This window comes from Nothoprocta perdicaria, unplaced genomic scaffold (genome assembly GCF_003342845.1).
Source record: "Nothoprocta perdicaria isolate Ctin4 unplaced genomic scaffold, notPer1 scaffold_42, whole genome shotgun sequence".
NCBI classification, from domain to species: domain Eukaryota; kingdom Metazoa; phylum Chordata; class Aves; order Tinamiformes; family Tinamidae; genus Nothoprocta; species Nothoprocta perdicaria.
Genome location: NW_020455666.1, coordinates 4,733,047 through 4,745,794, shown reverse-complemented (window position 1 = coordinate 4,745,794; position 12,748 = coordinate 4,733,047). Strand labels below are relative to the sequence as shown.

At 35.8% G+C, this 12,748-nt stretch overlaps 1 protein-coding gene across 2 annotated transcripts in view; it reads right to left on the bottom strand.

Annotated features, from left to right (window-relative positions):
- The window catches only part of CACNA2D3 (calcium voltage-gated channel auxiliary subunit alpha2delta 3), a 347,867-nt gene that overhangs the window by 205,422 nt on the left and 129,697 nt on the right, over positions 1 to 12,748 (bottom strand). For both annotated transcript variants that reach the window (XM_026046033.1, XM_026046034.1), the window contains exon 5: positions 9,731 to 9,893. In XM_026046033.1, coding sequence (XP_025901818.1) covers positions 9,731 to 9,893 — 163 coding nt within the window. The remainder of the gene's footprint in view (positions 1 to 9,730; positions 9,894 to 12,748) is intronic.

The window sequence follows — 12,748 nt, the reverse complement described above, 5'->3', positions numbered from 1 at the left end:
CAGACCAGGATACAAAAAAGATAAAGCACAATGCGCATCAGGCGTGAGGACGCCAACGTTTCCAAAAGGCTTGTTGTTCAACACTAGGAATTGAGAGGGGGGGAAAAAAAGAAAGAGACAGAGAGAGGAAAAAAAAGAAATCTGTGAAGCTAAAGCCCTTTACAAGAACAAAGCAGAAGCCTGAGGAGATGCTGGGAATGGGATCTGAAGCACGATTTGAGCAAATCCAGATGGAACAAGTGGAGAATTCTGTACATCTCTGTCCAATAGCCAGCAAGAGTTAAAACAAAGAAATATGGGATGATAGGAAATTCCTCCAACCTTGACTAAATCAGTTACACTAAGAAAGTTCCTTTTAAATTAAACAATGACCGAAGTTAGGAACACAGTGCAAACACTGTCCTAAAGATCTTAAAATGTAAAGACAAACAATTTAGGGGAAGGATTTCAAAATATAAATACAGTGGTCCAGGACAATATGTGGCCATGACTATTTAAATAACAACTCCAGGATGTTGAATTTTCAGAAGCACAGTCCATAAAATCCCATACGACAGTGACAGGCAAGATTTTATTTCTTAATTTCACACCTTACAGGAAAAGGGTTTTATGTATCTGCTACTCACAGATTATAATCTTTCTGCAACACTTGAGAAATGAATTTTTTGGTTCTAATGTTCTAGAGAATAGGTAATCTCAATTTGACAGTCACTTGGAAGGACTTGATAGGAAAGTATGACTGAACGATATTCATAGCTCCTTTTAAGTAGCAAATTGAAAAAACTAAATCAAAAAATGGCTGTGGTTCACCACATTTCAATATCTTTTCGAGAAGGCTCTGTTCCACTCGGTAGATTTTTTTTTCCTATGCGAGCAAACTTTTGATTACAGTCTGCATTTATTGACTTGTCATGCACAAACTCATCTTTTAACAAGCAGCGAAATCCCTGCTAGGGAAGCGACATTTGACACAGGAGATATTCTTCACCAGTCTACAAAGTGTTCAAGCAAAACTTAAAGTTGTAAAGTCTAAGTTTAAGATCTGCATTTGCAATGTTTCTAGAGTTAAAGCAGCCGACAGGGGAAGAAGGGAAGGTCAGACTAGTCTTGATGTTTTTGTTACTAATGAGAGTGCAGAATTATTCAAGGCCTTTTTTTTTTTTTTTTAAAGACTTCTATTATTTCTTTATATATACACTTTTGAAATGTTAAGTGATGCAAGAGGTAGGAAACAATTACAAGTCAAGAAAGAAAGAAAAAAAATCTGCAACCCAGAAAAGTAGTATGGGAGGAAATTATTGATTGCCAGTTTTCCATAATAATCAGAAAAAAAAGTCTTCTTTTAAAAAAGATTTGTTGTAATAGAAGCTGTGATTGTAAGGCTAGACAGTTGTGATAATTTTGGAAGGCCAAGTCCTCCTGAAACTATTGCAGCATTATGCTATCTAGATTTTATTGATCTTTTCCTTTGTGTGCAGAATTATTCAAGGCCTTTTTTTTTTTTTTTTTTAAAGACTTCTATTATTTCTTTATATATACACTTTTGAAATGTTAAGTGATGCAAGAGGTAGGAAACAATTACAAGTCAAGAAAGAAAGAAAAAAAATCTGCAACCCAGAAAAGTAGTATGGGAGGAAATTATTGATTGCCAGTTTTCCATAATAATCAGAAAAAAAAGTCTTCTTTTAAAAAAGATTTGTCATGAAATACAGTCTATACTTTCAACAGTCTGCACATGATTGGAGATAAAAAGGACAAAAAATGGCACAAAACAGAGACTGGATATGTTCTAAATAATCACATCATGCCCAAAGCTCTGAGAAAARGAGATAAAAGCCCATTTCTGCACAAGAGTATCATAAGCTTATGAGAAGGCCAAACCAAACTGGCTAATAAAGAAAGCCATGGAAGAATGTTAAGTACAGCCTTTCCACATGGAAAGCAATTGAGCTGTAGAAGTAACAGGCGCACCATAAAAAAAATTGAATTTCAATTCATAGGAAAATAAAAAGGCATTTGTAGTTGTCTTTTCTCTGAAATGAGTGAAGTCCAAATATACTTTGGGACTCATAAGGTAGGTTTTAACCACTTCCTTTAAAAATATATGTTTATTAGTATCTATTACTATAATGGAATCAAAACAAATACTTAAATGTTTTTCCATTTCAGAAAATTCTAAATTTATTACTGCACTGCACAGAATTTGTGCTAGTGCAGTATTAAAGAAATAATGTATTTTGACTATTACTCTTTTTTTTTTTTTACACAAATTATTGAATTTCCAATTGTATTTTACATTCATAAACTTTTTTTTTTTTTTTTTAATACTGATGACACAGCTTGAAACTCTCCGTAACATACTGCGTGCCTTATGTTTGGCTAGATTAGTTGACATAAACCATATCTCCTGTTGACAGAAACGTTTGAAAATATTCATGGACTTCAGCATCCATCACAGAAGAACTCTGCARTTATGGAAAGCCCTGATAAAAACCCTCCCTGTACTTCAAAAAGGCCAAAACAGCAGATTTAGCACGGTGTAAGAGCGGAAAGAATAAAGAGTGGGAGAAAAGGGAGCAAGAGAATGAGCGAGAAAGCACCCAAGAGATAAACAGAGGAAAAGAAATACTCAGATTAAATTTTGATAATACACCTTTTATTTAAGGTAGCAGATTTGCTCTTGGACTGTATAATACTGACCACTTCGGCTTATTTTCTGTTTTGGTTCTTCTTTTTAGCTGGTAAAGAGACAGCAACATCTTGCATTAAGGCTATCTGGGTTTGACGATCTATAATCCAGTTCACCTTATTTCCATACTGCCCAAAAGAACAGCTTTTTTTTTTTTTTTCTTTTCTTCCCCAGCCCCCTGTAAAATTTCAAACCAACACTGAGGATTTAGAAAAAATAATTGCTCACCTGCCCACATCCACTGTATTTCCCAGCTTCCTTGGTACAGATTTTCCCCATAATACACATACATTTTCTGATTTAACACAAAACAGTTCCAATTATATAAAAAGAAGTTTCTAAGAAACCTGCCAAATTACAATATCAGAAGTTTGAGACTAACCAGTCTCTGGGTTGCTGATAGTTTTTCTTTTTAAAGATAGGCCAATCGGATAATAAGGAAAAAAATTCCTTCCTAGTGCCAGAACAGCAACTAGCAGAAGGTGCCTCCTAACCACCATAATGCCACAGCTAGGAAACAGGGAACTGGTTCTAAGGAGACATTTTAGATAACAAAGGTTATGTGATTTAGCACATACCATTTACCTGCTTTCTTCTCAGACACATTCAAGTAGAGAGTGAACATTTATACAGTTACAAAATCCATTAAAAATATAAYTACAACTCCAAAATGTATGTCCATATTACGTGGCATTACTATGAAATACTGCTTGGCTTATGCAACAAAAAAAACAGGAAATCTCTGTCTTTCATACTGGTACCTATTAACGAAATGCTCAAAGTTGTATGAAAATCCAAAGAGAAATCTACTCATTAAAAAYAATGTAAGCATTAAACAGTAGTCAGTGTAAGCACTGCACTAAATGTTCACACAGCTTCCTTAATGTGATAGATACAGAAAAAAATACTGAAAAAAGTTGAAACACGTACAATATACAATGGTCTAAAGCCAATCCTTGATTTTAAACAAAAGCTAGAGAGCAGTCCTCTCCCCACAGCCTGCAGCCAAGCAAAGAGCGGGCACTTCCAATCCAAACTGCTCCGGGCAGGCGGCGCCGCATGGTCTCAATAGGCAGTGCTGTAAATCAAGCCACCAAGAGACACTTCTGGAAGGAACTTGGTTGTTGGCACCGAGCTCATTCATCTGAAGCCACACTGGGCTGCTCTTTGCGTGCACCCGGAGAGAGCAGCCTCAGCCTTTGCGCATTACTTGACCCAGGACATGACTGGGAATAAAGCTGGAAAAGGCCAAGATGGAAGAATCTGGTGCCAATTCCATAGAGCTTTCAAACATCTGCTTGAGCCCACACGGGCAGGAGCTCAGCATGCAGGGACATTTTAAGACTTATGCAAGTCAAGGGGACCTAGGGCTGTGTGGCGGCAGCAAACACATGGTGCTCTGCTGAAGAGCACCRCGCTGCTGGGACCACCAACTCCAGCAAGGGCCACAGAGCACAAGCTGGGAAGTGCTCTCTGGGTCTGTAATGGGTCTGCAATGGAATCACAGTGGAAATAAACCATGCAAAAAACAGGAAGACAATAGATATCATAATACAAAGAATGTTTTTCTTGAAAATATGTCATATACAGCATGAGAGGAGATGCAAGGCTAGCAAAGTAATGACCTTTGCTACCTCTGGATGGAAGACAGAATAAATTTACTTACTGCACACCCAAATAATTCAAACTTTTTGAGGTACATGGCTTGGTCTCTYGGCTACAGCTGGCACAGTTAGCTTGGGTTCACAGTATTTCCATATAATACTCCAGTGAATCATGCCAACATATCAGGCCCTTTGTGTTAAGATGCAGCACTGATATACTTATGTGTTTTTGACTCTGACATTTGTTACAGTGATGTATACAGAAACGTATCAAAAATAATTAAGAGCATTTTAGGGTTTGGAAATCTTTAGTTTATCTGGTAATAAGCTTGGACTCTGTAATACCAACAACTCACTGGATAAGTCCTGAAAAGCTATAGGATGTTTTTAATTCCACTGTCAGCTGTGTTAATAGGATGAAGGTTTATCCTTAGGAAATATTCCTCCATTATAAGACTCTGAGCAAAACAAGATTATATATAGTAAACTAGAAATGAGCACAGAGGAAAAACTCCATTAGCTTAAATCAACTTCGCTAAGCAGACATCCTTTCTCCTGCCCTTTAAACAGGCATCTTTGTGTCTCCTTGGGAAGACATTAGGAAACTGAGGCAGCAGATACCCAAAGAGAGAATCAAAACTTCACTCCAAACTGCATTTTCATTTTTAAGAACATCTAATGACAATGTGCAAGTAAAATATTTTAGTTCAGACTGAATCTAGAAGTATGAAAAACAAGGTTTGTAGAACTAAGTATTTTTTATCTGTCTTTGGATCAAAATTTCTAACAGTTAAGAAATGATTGCACTGAGCACAATTATTTTTAAACAGAGACTCAATAAAGACGAATTATGTTCTGTATCCAATTGTGATTAGAATCAATTTAGTTTGATTATTTTGCTTTACTTGAAGAGAAATCTGCATCACTCCTCTTTTCAGTGTGTTTCTTTTTAAATGAAGGTCTGAGTAGGATCTYCTGTACCCACATAAAAATCAAAGCAAGGCAATCAAGTTATATARTATATTCTACAGTATATTGTTTGGTCTCTTTCCGAAGATTTTATAGTCTACTCCTGATTCTTAACTTGTGGCTATGGGCACAAAATTTTGGACAACTAAGATTTTGAGGGAAAAAAATGACAAGTGATTAGATAAAAGACTTGCTATTTTGGTTTTATTAAGAAAACATATTATTTCAATTGCCCTTAAAAATCATGACAAATTCCTGCACTTCACAAGTCACTCTGAAAATATTCCACAAGTCCACACCCCAGAAATACTTAAGGAATACAGGAATAATTCCAATATATTCCTCAGTCAGATGTCCRTTATCATCTACCAAGAATTGGAAAAAAAATTAAGCAGATAAACTCAAGAGAGGCAACCATGTCATTACCACAGCTACAGGTGACAGTGACAAACCTACCGAGCCACCTTCTCCATGGATGTTGCCAGAAAATCCTAATCCACATTCCATTGCCTAGTAACACAACTACTTTATAATCAAAGTCACATCCCCACATTCTTCTAAATATACTGCTGGTATCTCAAAGTCTCATCCACAGGCAGCATCCTGGGGCGTTGAAAACACRTAAACTCCAAATCACTAACCATTCCTACCGAAACCATTTCTATACTACTAGGGGAGAGTTAAAAAATCTAAGTGTAAGACATGAAAGTTTTCTTTAGGGCCAATATATAATGCATATAAATACAGGTTTTGAAAATAGTAGCTAAATTAGACAGTCTTAGACACAATTTTTTCCACACTTGAATTTCTATCTTGGTCTTGCATTATCCAAACTACATCCAGATTGATTCAGCATTTTCAAAAAAATGGAAACTTTTATGTTAAAATGAAAGCAGTAAATYTCTTTCTCCATCCTTTCTCCAGCTATGAATACACACATAGGATACATCTATTTAATTCACAAATTTTTTTTCCCCCCACTTCTGTCAACAAACTGTACAAGGGATGATAACTGTAAGCTGTCAAATTTGTGGAGAGAAGAAAGAGTCACTATTTGCTAAGAGATTCATCACACAAGTTTTTACTTAATCTCTATTTATTCATTGTTTAAAGGGATACTGCCTTGCAAATCCTACGGCTAGGAGCAACAAACACACTTTGCTTAAAGAGAAGTCATAGAATGACTTGACGGATTTAAAACAGATTCAGTTTGCTTAAAAAAACTCAAAAGCAAAACGTTATCATAAACAGTTATTTTCCAGAAAAATGAAGGAGGCCTACTTTATCAGAATGTTCTGTGATATAGTTTAAGTAACTCTGTATGCCAACAGGTATTTTCTGAACAAAAACTGTGCACTAAGCTTTCTGTGGAACACCTTAGGSCTTAGAGAGAGGTCCCTGCATTGACATACAAATAAGCATGCTTTTCTGTAAAGCACAATCATCCCACTGCTTTCCCTGAATTCTGTCAATACATGATCATTAGAGAAACACTGAAATAGCACTTTCTGAAACACACGTCTCRATAGGCTACATATTCCAAAAAACAGTGCCTTTGTATTTGTAGCATTAATAATGTGCTCTATACAGTATGRAAAAACCATGTGAGAAGAGAAAGAGGCTCAAACATAATGTGGGACCACACAACAGCACATCAGCAGGCAGACCAGTTCTTTGCACTTTATAGAGATATCAGAACTCAAAGGAAACTAAYTCTTTATAAAAATTATCATTTCACTTTTTTTTCCTGTACATGTAAACTGTATTCAGAAATGGCATTAGAGTTATCTATGGGATTATAAATTGGTTTGGTTGCCTTTCTTTTGGATCTTGTTTTACTCTTTAAAACATTCAATGCTAAATTTTAGTATCATAGATGTGCCACTTAGGATAGTCCAGCTTTCTTGGCTTCATGAGAAATATCATGAAATTTTCTCCTCAAAAAAGACAAAAATAGCAACACCATTGCCACCTTAGATATCAGTTTTGATTAAAAAAGAAAAAAGTTCTAGACTTGGTAATTTCCTTAAAATATGTAAATTTAGTTTGCTACTATTCAGACTTACTTATGTAGAGGCTAAAAGAGCCAGATGACAGAAGAATAGCAATCAGATTTAAGTCTTGYGATTCCAAGCCAATCTCATTCTTTCAAATCCCTGGCTAAGGTCTGAGACATTCATTCTGGCAATTCTACAGTAAATCTCTTATAGATTCTGCAGCTGGAATCACTATGATCATGCAATCTGACCAGACCAAAATATTTCCCAAAATAATTCTAGACTACATATTAYTTAAACAAATAATAATTTAAAAAAGGGCTTCTAGAGGAAAAAAGCCACATAAGCCTATTGTAAACTGTAACTAAACTAAATTTCAGCCATTGCATCTTCTTAATCTTAATCACCATAGAGCCAGATATTTATAATCAACTAGAGGTCAGCTAAGTCAGCTCTCRGATAAGCTAAATAGCCCAAACTCTGAGAGTCTTCAATGAACACGTCCTGCAGTTGTGCTCTGAGTCTGCTGCCAGTCATCAGCATCTCTCCAGAACTAAAAAAGCCCATATCAAGCAGTAGTAGCATATACAAGCTTCGAGAGGAATTGAGTTACACAGATACCTGTTTGTAAATCTATGAATATCTACTGCCTCTACACTCAGGCAAGGATTTAATTGACTTGTTATCATGCCACTGCATTACTGAATCTGAGAAGCAGGCACCGAAAAAGCTAAGCAGGCAGAGCTGCTCCTCGTGCTTGGAGTAACGTTTCCAGACATCATCCATCTCCAAGCTGAAACTATCAGGCCCATGTGTAAGGAAAATGTCAGCAGCAAATGAGATTTCAGCAGTTGGAATATATTTGAATGATAAAAAAAAAAAAAAAAGTGTTTCTGCAGCTGCACAAAGTGATGATTTGGGCTGGTTTGAATTAGATAAAGTGGAAACAGAAATCATCACGGTGCTCTATCTGCCTGTCTCTCCAGGCAGTCCCAGCATCAGAGGCCAAAACAGATACAACCTCTGACTTTGGCCTTTATCTGTAATTAATTAGTAAATAAAAATGGATACTGTGCAGAGCAGTACTACATATCATGTACCCAAAGGTCCTGCCATTTTACTGCTCTGTCTTCAACTATATACATTTGTCTGCTCCTCCAGAGAAATAAGATTGCCTCACCAAMCGGTACCTCATTGCAACCACCACTTCTCTTTCTTTTTAATTCCATAAGAATCACAATACATAGATACGCCCCTCCTGGAATGACTTCACTACTTTAGAGTGAAATGAATTAATTACATTAAATAAATATTAGCATTTCTACAACAAAAATGATTTGGTAGTTTTAGAAGCTTTAAGTATTTTCTAAGTTTCTTCAAAATAACCCATACTGATTATTTCACAACCTTACAAATACTCCCTATGAAGCTTTGTTATTTTGTATTCCCTGATTTAAGACATGACTGTACAGCTCCCGGCTTCTCAAAGTGATCCAAGCTGAACCRTGACTTAAGAAAAGCCTCCTAGCAGCCCAACTTACTTGAATTACTTCTCTTCCCATTTGTGATTACACAATATCCTTGCATGAATTATCACAATTGCTAGTCTGGAATGTATTATGAGGAAAGCACTTAATGTATTTTTAGCTGTCTCTTAGTATAGTTAACACAAGGAAGAGGAACCAGGCAGCTCTCTGCAGACCTGGGACAAAAGCTGTTCAGCCTTTCATTGGAAACTTCCACGCTTTCCTTTCTAACACTGGCTTTGGAAAAAGGAATACAAGAGTGCTGCMTGAGCACAGTAAGAATCAGATTGTGCTGCCTGACCTAATGGAAGCAGCAASGGGAAAACAAGGGAGTGCTGCTGAATTTGGTTTGCTTTGCTTGCTTTTAAACTTCAGTACCTCATTCCTAAACAAATTTAATGTAGTTATGTGTTAGTATCATGCCATGCCTATGACACATAGCCAGGGGAGTATATATATCTTAATATACTTTGCTCCTCCTAAATGCTAACTGAAAACTTAAAACAGCTCAGTGGCTGYACAGGCAGTCACATGAAGCTAGGAGTATTCCCAGAAGCTTAAGAGCATAAATCCAACAAGACATTCCCTACCAATCTATCCTGGTTCTTTCATAGGTGCTTCCAGCTCTGGTAAGCAATGACAGCAGACTTATTCAATGGATTTAGAGATTCTGCAAAGTAATTCAAATGAACAAACATATTTGCTATGGCAGAATTCATGTTACAAGTTTAATGCACAAATTACTGACCATATTAAAGCATGAGAGATTTTGCCATAAAGCAAAAGAAATTACAATACTTTTTGTCTTTTAGCCTTCTCACCTGAAAATGGAGTATCACTGCAATCTGGGAAACACACAATATAAAATCGATAGCTTCATTTCATAAGGAAAAATGTTTCTAATTTATGTTTGGCCAGTGGAACAACAAACAGCTATTATCTTACCTTTGTTGTACATATTGGTTGGTACTTGGACATCACTCAGACTGATGTTCACAGGCAAGTTATTGAAGTGGTCATTGGGCACTAGAATAAACTCTTTCCCCAGTTCCAGATAGTTTCCTTCCTCATCTCGCTCATTGATGAGCACAGCATTGAAGTATTCATACTGCAACAGAAATCCACATGCAGTGGTCAGATTCACTTTCAACATAAAAATATAAGGTGGTTTGCATGTTATAACACACGAATCTATCCACTGATTAGTATTTATATGCATCTCCATTTAGAAGAGAACAAGATATTTTCATGATCTGAGGGATTCCTCTGCACTCCTAACGCAAATATATTTCTGAAAAAAAGAGGCTGATCAAAGTGTCTGAAAAATGCCTTGTATTGCCTCAAATCTCTGACTGCCTTGAAAASAGCCTGTTAAAAGCAGTTCATCTAACATCTTGAACATGAACAACACAAAATTCTCTACATTTAAGTCATCTGCTTCACAATCATTTAATAGTGATCTCTCACTTCAAGGTAAGGCTTACATCAGTTGAAGAACTGCTATCAAAGCTCAATTTAGGCCTTGAGAGGCTAAAGTATTCTTGCTTCACAGGAATATTAACTAAACCAATGATAACAATGATAATTACCAAGTGSTTTTTTTTCTCCAAAACTGTTCCTGCTTTTACTACCCCTGCACCAACTAGTATTTCTTGCAGAAAATTATATATATACACACACATTATATATTTCATGAGGAACCTTACTAATCCAAAAGGTAATCCAAATTATAGCTTTAGTAAAATGCTTGAATATGCACTTGAATTTAGCAGTGATTTAGTTTGAACAAGAAATTATCATCTGCCTGTTTACAGATTCCCAGAGTATTTGTCCTATTTTGGACAGAGCCACAACCAGATAAGCAAAAGCAATTTAGATAAAATTATTGATTTTTTTTTTTTGACCTAGTTCACCCAGAAATTCTATCAAGCTCTGAAGGCAAACAAACTGCAGTGAAGACTACCTTTAACCTCTCAGATATCGTTAATCCTTGACAATAGCTTTCGTGATGTGTTTCTTAATAGCATCAGACCAAAATATAATGTCATTGAAGTCTCATTAATTTAAATCCCAGTCTCTGCCCTAACTATCCATTTGATTACAAATATTATTGAAACACGTATCTATATCATAACTACTCCTGTAAAAATGGTATCATTTAGAAGGCTAACACACCAGCAAGTATTTAAAAAGCTTTTCAAAAACAACATTTTTCAATTTCACACGCAACTAGGTCTACTCAACCGGAACTAGCTATAATATTACCGGCTACACACTTTATTGCAAACCTCTGTGCTGAGAGTAACAGCGCTACCACGAGTGCTGAAGCTGCACATAGCCTCTGCATTCCTTTCATCCTTGTCACTGAGAAATCCAAGTAGTTTTCTTACAGTGCTTGAAAACARTCATTGAATAGCATTAGCTCAGCACCTTGCTCAGAATTTTAACAAAGTTATATTTAAATATTGTACTGTAATAAGAGGTGAATACATTTGCGAAGATTTTGCCCTAAAATCTGTAGCAAAACAATTTTTCCATTTAACTGAAATTTAGTTTGTATCTCTGGGATAATTTCTACTGTAATTCACATTTGAGYTTAGTGATTTCAAGCATATCCTGGCCAATAGTTTCACAATACTTGGAAAATGGTAGAAAATGGTAAAATATCATACAAGAATGTTGGAATGTATTTTGCTATGTAAAGCACAGCATTACCCCTAAAAGAACATTATTTTCTTTCAGTTACTTGGTTAATTGTTTTTTTCAAGGAATTACTTAGTAGACATCTTCCATCATGTTCCAAAAGCAGCAGAGCTAGTCAACTATTAAATTTCCATTCTAAATAAATGAAAACACTATCTTCGCAATTAAGGTCATTTAGGATTGCCTGTTTCTTTGGTTGATTTTACTAGTTGTGGCTCTGTTGGTCTGAGCCTGTATTTTCCCTTTTCAAAATATTTTCAATATCAAATAATATTGTCTGTTATTTTTAAAGCAAATAGTAGCATAAAAGTCATTCTTATGGTATTATAGTTTATATTTCCTTGATCAACTTTTTTTTTCTTTTTTATATGAGAAGCCTACAAAAACAACATTTAAGACAGTCTTACACGCTCTAAGCTTTAAACATAAGGTATTATATACACTTCATAAAGACTACTTGTGAAAAGGACAAAAATTTATACACAACTGTTTTGTACCATCTAGGGAGGGGGGCATTTTGCTTGCAAGGAAATTATTCAATATTACCGTGAAAAGGTGAAAGATGGAAAATTAAAAATAAAAATTGGATAAAAATAGGAAAGTAAATCCATCTGGCATTCTGACACTGCATTCAAGGTAGTGCCCAGGGGAAACAGGATAAAGTCCTATTTACTGACAACAGGGATATTCTACCTGCTAAACTCTAGGAGAAAATGACTTCAATTTAATCTTGTCAGCAGAGGTCAATCTTTGATATAACCTTAACTAGGGGAGCTCTGATTGTACACAATAACATGTCAAAAATATATTAGCCTAATAAATAACAAAATAATTATTTAGACTGGGAGTACTGCCAGGCTCTGCTGTGACTTGACTGGCAGGTGAGTTTACACTAACCTTATGTGCAGCCTTGCACAGCAAGCAATGAACTGCAGAGAAAGCATCCTACAGAAAACTGTCAATTACTACATGCACCTCAAAAGGAAATATGCACTTTCTACATTTTAGTGTATTTAAATCTCCTCTTAAGCAAATGAATCATATTTTCTGTATTCCTTGRCAGCATCTGTATCACTCTGAATGGCTAAGTCATTCTGAAAGTTCCCATTATGCAGTAACGAGCTATACTTACCCTTGGCAAGACCATAAATATTTGGGAGAAAGAGATAACTCAGCTTTCACACGATACTGTTCTCTCACTCTTGCAGAAGAAAGAAAAAAAACCCACACCCTTCCCAATGCAACCCAATACAAATTGAT